Consider the following 9,306-nt stretch of genomic DNA (forward strand, 5'->3'; position numbering starts at 1 on the left):
ATTTTAATGTCCGCAGGTAACTCAATAAAAAATATTGATTTTTTTGTAATTCTTTAAATATGTTTATGGCAAATGTTTTAAGAAATACATAACAAATTAGGTACCTACTATAATAGTTCAATAGAAGCATAATAAATATCTCGTTTTTATTTCAACTTGTTTTTTTTATTTTATAAATTTAAAATATTATAATGTATGATATTAATACTAAATAATACCTATTTCTTCTTTTATTATTATTACTATTATTATTCTTATTATTTATATTATTATTATTGTTAAATATAAATCACCGAAAATGTATTTAGATAATATAATATTATATACATATTATTATAGAAAAAAAAAAAACTGTAATAGGAATTTATTTCCGTAATAAAGAAAATATTATTATTATTATAAAATAATGCTCTAGTCCGTGTTACAATCGTCGCCTATTTGCATCATACAAATGTCACACATATCACTAAACACACCAACCAAACATTTTAACTTATGGGCAGATTACCTACGGCAGCAGCGAGACTCTATCTCGCGTTCGTCGTCACGGTAACGTTTTATTAAAATATGGTCAAATAATTTAATTTTTTGGTTCGTTTCATTAGCCTATTTTAATAGCTTACTTTGCTTACTTACTTTACTTTTAATTCTTATTATACTTTACCGACCCATGTCTTTTAAATATTTGTAGATAATAAATGTCTGTAGTACCTACCTACCTACGATAATACCTACAGGTTACGACTACTACTATATACTATAATATCGCGCATTCGCGTGTCGTGTCCTATAATGCGCGGCTCAGTGCAACAATATAATATGCATAATATTACAAAGCGAAATGATATTATTTATTGTTGTTCGTCAAATTTCTAGTGTACAAAGGCAAATTTGTCAAATGGCTAGGACGCCAGGCGAATAGAGAGCGTATTTATGACTGGAAGATATAACATAGGTATACAGCAAACGTGCATTCGCGCCTCTATTTCTGCTGATACATACAATATTTAGGTATTATACTATGATGTACAATAAGATGTTAACATGTGCTAGAGGAAATCGGAATCGAAAACTATTTCAGTTCACAATACGAATAATATACCAACATGCGGGAATTCAATAACCATGATGCAGGTGTCTATTATTTCCGAAGAATAATTTCTTATACCTGTTAATAAAGGAGAAATCACGTTCCCGATTCGCAACGGCGACGAGCAAACAATATAATATAAATATATAATAGGCAATAGTCAATCCATCGTCTATATGGTATATATATATATTATGATAATATATAGCTATACGAACACGTGCCACGATGTGCACTGCAGCCGCACAGTCATCTGAACTTTTTAAGTACCTACATTTATTGTTACCTATACCTATGGTCGTATAACAATGCCTACTGACAGAAAATTACTGTAGTAATAATAACATCAATAATCCACATCTAGGAGCTCTTTTGAGTACTATTTGATATTATACAGTTTAACGAATAACGATTATTCATGGTAAAGTTAATCGCCTACCTACTAATAATTACGTGTTTCATATAATCGTATAATTTGTGTAATATATTGACGTATACTATTTATTTTTCTGGAGTCAAACGCTTATCTATATATGCATAGATACTCGTATTATACTTGTAGAGTCGTATATTATAAAGAGTACAAGCTTTTGTTTTTTTTAAATTTTTTTAAATTTCAACCCAGACTGTCTAGGCTTTCAAAACATAATTAACACGTACAATTATTAAAGTCTTCGATTTCTTTTCGGTAACTATTAGAGTTTTTGGAAAAACAGAAGAAGTGAGAGAAAAACACACATACTTGTAAAACTATATAATATGGCTCTCAAATAACTGCAGAAAGTTCTTATTGATAAACGAAGTTCATATTAAGTTCATTGAATTCAAAAACTTCATTTTTTTAGAGAGGCAATATTATTTTCCAATGGTCATTTGGTTGTGGGGGGAAGCTATTATATTTCATTATTACAATCGTTATATTTTTTCTTAATTATTTTAATAATAAGGAATACATTTTCTCATACAATATATGAAAAAAGAGGATATCGCTCTACAGTAGGTTACAAGTGGGTCACTGTAATGAATGGTGTTAAATTTGAATTCAATAATTTAATATAAATGTACACAGTGGTGTATCCAGGAGGGCACAGGGGCCATGCCCGCCTCATTAGGTGGTTATGCTAATTTTTTTTGATAAAGGTAGATGACTTATAATGAATCTTAAATTACATTTTAAAATCGCAGATTTAAAAAAAAAAGTTTTAGGAATTTATAATTCAAAATAATTAGCACATTTTCGAAATGTTTACGCTTTTTGTCAAAATTCGAACATTAAGTGCTTATAAAAAAATTTGTGACTTTTTAATTTTTTTTTAACTATCAGTGTAACTATATATTAAAGGCCTAATATTAAGTTTTAAAGTTATTTTGACACAACGAATAATATTGTATTGATATTTATAGAAAAAAGAACCAAAAAAATTGGAAACCTGCATGTTTTTCCCTGTGCTTTTGAAAACTACTGGGAATTTTAAATTTTGACCTCCCGAATATGCCAACTTTATTTACTTTCCCATCGAACAAGATTCAGTTGAAAATCGAAGCATTATTTCGATTATACTTATCGTGTACACAGACACTAAATAAAAAAAAACACACACACATCATTATATTATAATCAATACATTCATCGTTCCGCTCAGAATATCTATAAAATCTTTCTATATTGCAGTCATAAACAATACCTACCTATACAAGCTGTTATCGTATATTCGTATAATTTATTATATTATAATACATTTAAAAAAAATAATAGATCATTCATAACGTTCGTAATTTCATATATTCATGTAGGTATAATATTAATACTTATGTAGGTATTTAATAGGTGTTAATTGATAAACGTGTTTAAAGGAATTTAATTTATGTAGGTATGTATTTGAATTCATTCGGTTCATTGTTATGAACCACTTATAATTATATACTCTTTGTAATCAACCAGTTATTATAAGTAAAATATGATGATGCGCGTTGTTATAATATGAATCCAAAATTATTTTTTTATGATAGTAATTATAATTATATTATATACATTAATAACATTTAAACACTTGTATCACACTTTTAATTACACAGTTGATTAATCGTGCTATGATTATCAAATTATTGTATATTATATTATCTGCAGTACTCTGGGCACATAGCCCATAGCCCGTTTTTAATGTAGGTACCTATACCTATAAATTAAGTGTTTGGTACCCGCAATCAGTGTACAAAATATAGCGTACCACGTTTCCATTAAAAAAATGTAAGCCAAAAGGATGACATACTGGCGTAACCAAATTATACCTTTATAATTGATTTTTGGTATTCGATCGATAATCCGGGCCACTGTAAATTGCGTCCCATTTTTAATTACCTATCTATTCACATAAATTTCGCCCTGGGTATATTTTGTATGTATGTAGATAAAATCGTGGACTATATATTTACTATAAATATATTAATATTTACTGGCCTAAACTATCACCTACTCCCTGAAAGTCACTACTGTTAGTCACTGTATATTCTAGAACCACGTACCTATAACTTGAATTTAAAGTCAGGCGTACCTACAGCTATATGTTTCGTGTGCATATTAATATATTATCGTATTCCGATTGGCCTTTGTAATCATGGTATTATCCACCGGCCATGATCTATATACAGGAAAATGTTCATGGTTGGGCCGAGCTCAACTTTTGCAGGACACGACACGCCGTAGCTCTGAACACGGCTTTAAGCATGCCGCTAGGTAACCACATAATTATTTCACTTATCGATTTGTCTTGTCACTAGGTTTTGCAAGACTGTTCGGACAACAGTTTTATATGTGTTTACGGTCGTGCAGCTGTTACCACTGATTTCGACCGCGGTCGGTAGTGGTACCAGTCAGACCACGGCACCATCGGGCGCCGAATTCCTCCACAGCGTCATTGGTAACATGCAACGGCCAACCCGCAAAGTGTTTAACGAACGAATCGACGTCGAAGAATACATACCCAACGATGTCCCGTACACCCCACCGGCCAACGAGATAAATTTGCTGTCGAAACAACCGTTCCATTTCAACGTACGAGAGCCAATTTAATTGCACTTGCATAGTTTATACTATTTATATAATAATATGTTTTTTTTTTTTAAAATATAATATTTGACTAAGAGTTAATAGCTGTCAAACGCCTCTAATTCGTGTGTATCTATTATCACAATATGTTTATATTTTTATCGACTGCTGTTTACAGAATCAGGCGAACAACGCCCAAGCCGATGTCACCAAAAACCAAATCGGGTCGTTAATTTCGCAAATAGCCCCTCAGTTTTTGAAAAACGAATTTGCCGAGTCACAAAACAGGATAGTCACCCAAGTAGCTCCACAACAGTTTAACCCGGGATCCACAAGTCCGCAACAGTTTAACCCGGCACCAAACGGTCCGCAACAGTTTAACCCAGCACCCAACGGTCCGCAACAGTTTAACTCAGCACCCAACGGTCCGCAACAGTTTAACTCAGCACCCAACAGTCCACAAAATATAATTGATGCTATTACGAGTGAGTTGAAAATAAAAATACCAAAAATATGCACCCGTTCCTGGGATTTGACCCACTGTGATGACGAGTATAATAATAATAAATATAACATAAACCATCACGTCGTTTTACAGGCGACACGGCGCAGAGACCGCCGGATGGCATGATTTCCGGATATAATTACTTCTTTTATCCGTTGGACAACAATGCGCTGCAGCAGGTACAGAACGGAAACGGAAATCAGATGGCTCAGACGACGGCGATGTCGGAACCGGAAAAGCCTGATAACCAGGCCGCGACCAAGCCCCGCGTGCAGCCGCTGTTCGTGGCCATGGCCGGATTCGTGGGCGTCGCGGTGGTGTTCCTTAGCGCCCTCATGTTCGTACCGATATTGCCGATACACGCGCTCACTTCCAAGGCGGCGCTGAAACGTGCTCCTGAGGAGCTGGCCTCGCTTACCAAGCTCGTCGCTGAGTCCATCGACGGCAAAGACTGCAGCGAGAGGATAGCGTGCGAGGTCGGCAGGGCCATGCGATCCATGCGGGTGGGCAACAAACCCATCAGGTACCTATATTTTGTATTTACAATCCATGACGAATTTAGATATTTTAAATCATTTATAATAATTACAATAATAGACAAAATAAATAGTTATATTAAAAATACATAAAATACATTTATATTGAGTAATATTATAGATAAACATAATGCAGGTATAAAAAAAATAAGAAAATATAATATAATATAAGACCTTAACTTTTAGAAGCATCGTAATTAGAGCTGTTCATTTTGAGATAAATGTATTATTATCTTACCTACTGTAACACAAAGTTTTCCACTCAGTATCATGTGTTGTTTACTTGTCTCTATCTTACAAACGTAGGTACAACATACCAAATTTTACCTATTATGCTCATAAAGTCATAACTTTACTTGCACCACTTGTGTAGCATCTTCTTTATACTAATTTCGTATTAGGTACTTAATAATTTTGAAGCTCCTTAGTTGACAATTTTTTCATTTTTATATTTTATTAGTTCTGTTTTTAGCCTTTAAAGTTGATTTTAGTCGATTTTTTAAATAATTTTCGTCAATTAAAATTGTTCAAACACTATTTATGAATTATTTTTAAGTTTTATTCTATAGGTTTATATTTACAAAAATAGTCTACAGACTACCAAGACTTGTTATCTGCCTATGTACCTGTGAAGTCATGAGGTGACGTTTGAGCATATTTAGATAAAATTGTAGGTCACGAGAGCGCGATTTCAATGACCAATTTGAGCATGGTAGATAAATTTCCTCAGCCCAAATGAGTATGATTATAAAATGTTCGAATGAATTTATATTTATACCAAGTCTTTAATTTCCAATACGTTTATCGTTTATCATATTATTATTTATTATCATTTATATTGTACCTACAATGTGTAATAAATATGTATACGTAGCGTTTGATTCGTTTATTTTTCAATAGCGTTCCAATACTGCCGTATTATTTTCATATAAGTACCTAAGGTATACTTATTAAGTTAGTGACAGAAGTGCAAAGACCAATATTTAGTAACAACAGCAAAAGTGCTATATTATTATCGTTAATGTCTTATTGGCTAGGTACAAGTTTCGATTAGTTAGAATTCTTCAATAAATTAGTATAATACCTTTTATCAACAATAGTTTTAATGAAAAATAAATTCCGTGTGGTTATTAAACATGAATGTACTTACATTTCAAAGTGTTCTAATAAAAATGATTTCTTTATTCTTTGATAATATTATTCTCATTTATTGATATGCATTTAATGGTATCTTCATTACTTTATTCTTTTCCGTGCAGTTACATCCGAAACCGTCACTTAATTTTATATTATAGACGGTTAGGTAATAATAAATTAATATAGTCCGTCGCTGGCTCAAAATAAAATATAAAATACATTTGATAGAACCACTTTATACCTACTTTTTGTCCACCCATCAAATTATCCAACTATAGTTATACTATAGTATACTCATCCATTAAGTAAATTACACATCACATGGGTACCTAACTATATGTGCCAAAGGTGAAATCGACTTTCGAATAAGTGTCTCTGGACGGTCAAACTACACAATAAAAGAGACGTAGTGTTTTTACTCGACAAACAAATTTTTATTTAGTGTACGAATTATTATTCATTTTAATATTTTATGATTTTTTAAAATCATTTAATGTTTTGGTTATCTTGCCTAGACAGTAGACATCTAATAAGTAACTGATCAGAATTATACAAATTTATGTGAAAATCGTAAAATTAATAATAGCGAATTATTTTTTCAAAATAAAATTTTTTTCTTCTGAAGATTGAATTTCAGAACTGCAGACTCTAAACATTAAATACAACTATCATAATATTTAAATTGTATGTGACAAATTATAGACAATACCTATCTCTTATGTATTTTATTCTAGTTTTTCCTATTTTCGAAGTAAATAAAAAATTAAAATATAATACACGTAAAAAATATATAGAGGTATTATCTAGGTAAGTACCTAAATAACCACAAGTTTTTTCGACTTTGAATGAATTCTATGATAGTCACAACAATTTAACACATGATATTATAATTATAACGTATATTGTATAGTATATCTGGATATATGATATAACGACTTATATGACAGGCACAAACTACATAGTTAGATAAGGAACCTACCTATCTGTATTACTCAAAAGTGTCTGTTACCAAATGACATGAAATAGTGATTATTTTATTTAGATGTAGGTGTGTATAACAATAAATACATCATTTTATATTTTATAAAAATAATAAATAACTATATAGGTACCTATCTACGAGAAAAATGTTCTATTTCGCTATTATTGTTTTCACTGTTAAAACATTTGGTCATTTATATATTCGATGTTTGTTTTTTGTGATTTTGAGTTTTGGGGCAATTATTTACAGAATTATACACGATAATTGTGTTGTAGCGGTAGTTTTTTTGAGTTATTTTCCAAATATTTAAACAATTTTTTTCTTTTTTTGATTACAGAATGATGGAAATAATACTACCCCCAGCAGTGGCCAAACAGCTAGCTCAGATAAGAAGGTCTGCGACAAAGAAAGAACAGTGTCATTTCATCATGTGCAAAAAAACTGAGGGCACATTGCATTTGGTGGCGAAACTAAAGAAAACTCATCACAATAAAACTATTCACGATGTTAAAGAAATTTTTAACATTTAACACGCATAGTTTTTGGAGATTAATTTATTCTAGATGTTAAGTAAATTATTCTATGTTTTATAGATTACTTAAAGATAAGTAAGTGTTTCAGTTATGCCAGGGCTGGGCAAGTTACTTATTTCCCACTAGATTATTTTAAAATTAACTCATTTAAGTTTTTTAAAAAAAATATTCAAGTAGTTAGTTATTCAACTAGTTATCAGTAAAAATATTCAAGTATAGTTAGTAAATAGTAATTCAACTAGTTATTTTCTTCTTCTATAAAAAATATGATAAAATGGTTTTATAAGTGAATTTATTTCATGATTTAAACTAAAAACTCTTACAAAATTACGCCTACTTTGAATGATCGGATTTTTTATTTTAGGTTATTGTGAGAATCGATTTTTAACATTTTAATTAAAATTATGTAAATTAATAAATAACTACTTTGATTTTTCAAATGCTGAGTATTTAATTCGAATTATTTAAGAAAATAAAACAGTTATTTAAAAATTAACTTTCACAATAACCTAGAAAAAATTACTAAAAAACTGTTTAAATTTATTTTAAAAGAATACATATACATACGTATATTATTAATTGTTATTATAGTATTAGTATTATAGTATTCGTGCAGTGTATTTTATACTCAAAATTCTAATGTTACTCAAATAACTAACAGATAATTAAAATATTTTTTTGGCATTTGTACACTATTATAGACAATATTTAATTTATAACCAAGTACCTATGTATGAACTAAAATTATTTCAGTTCAAGATATTTATAGATATATTTTATATTTATATGTTTTATAAATCCAAAATTTATACAAATATTAAATAATAATAATAATTGAAATTGTTGTTATTTTATAATATATTAAGTAGGTATGTCATGATTTATGAAAAACTCATTTAAATGTGATAATAAGTAACTTGCCAATTTAACGAGTTGGTGCACCTTAAAATAAATTAATAAACTAAAAATCAAAAATCAAAAATTTAAAAAAAATTTAACTTAAATTTCAAATTTGAATTTGTTAATGCCCAGCCTTGAATAATGTTGTTAGCCTAGAGGTGATTTTAATTGGTACTTTTTCAAGGAGTATTGTATAGGCAACTTATTATGTCATGACAACACTCTAAGTACAATATTGTACCTACTCTAGCATGAAAAAAATTACAAACAAATTAAAAACGTTTGTGTATTTGCGAGTGACTTTCATATTATAATTAAAAATAAATAAATAAATTTCCCTATTTATTTTAATTTGTAAGATGCTAGAAAAAGTTATTTTAGCAGAACTGATAGGTAAATAGTACACCAAACACAATATAGGTATTATGATTATGTATACAAATAAAGATAAAAAAAAAATAAAATACATTTATTATATATCTTAAGAGTTTGTATTAATTTTGATAAACTTCTACCTACCATAATATAACAAGTGTTATTTTTTAATGTAAATCAAGAATAACAAAAATAACAAATT

At 29.6% G+C, this 9,306-nt stretch overlaps 1 protein-coding gene across 1 annotated transcript in view; it reads left to right on the plus strand.

Annotated features, from left to right (window-relative positions):
- LOC100158728 overlaps positions 1–8,352 on the plus strand; it is a 21,994-nt gene extending 13,642 nt beyond the window's left edge. The window contains exons 2-5 of the mRNA XM_001947883.5: positions 3,869–4,142; positions 4,315–4,621; positions 4,735–5,164; positions 7,634–8,352. Coding sequence (XP_001947918.2) covers positions 3,869–4,142; positions 4,315–4,621; positions 4,735–5,164; positions 7,634–7,826 — 1,204 coding nt within the window. The 3' untranslated portion in view covers positions 7,827–8,352. The remainder of the gene's footprint in view (positions 1–3,868; positions 4,143–4,314; positions 4,622–4,734; positions 5,165–7,633) is intronic.
- The last annotated feature ends 954 nt before the right edge of the window (positions 8,353–9,306 follow it).

Source organism: Acyrthosiphon pisum, chromosome X (assembly GCF_005508785.2).
Source record: "Acyrthosiphon pisum isolate AL4f chromosome X, pea_aphid_22Mar2018_4r6ur, whole genome shotgun sequence".
Lineage (NCBI taxonomy): Eukaryota > Metazoa > Arthropoda > Insecta > Hemiptera > Aphididae > Acyrthosiphon > Acyrthosiphon pisum.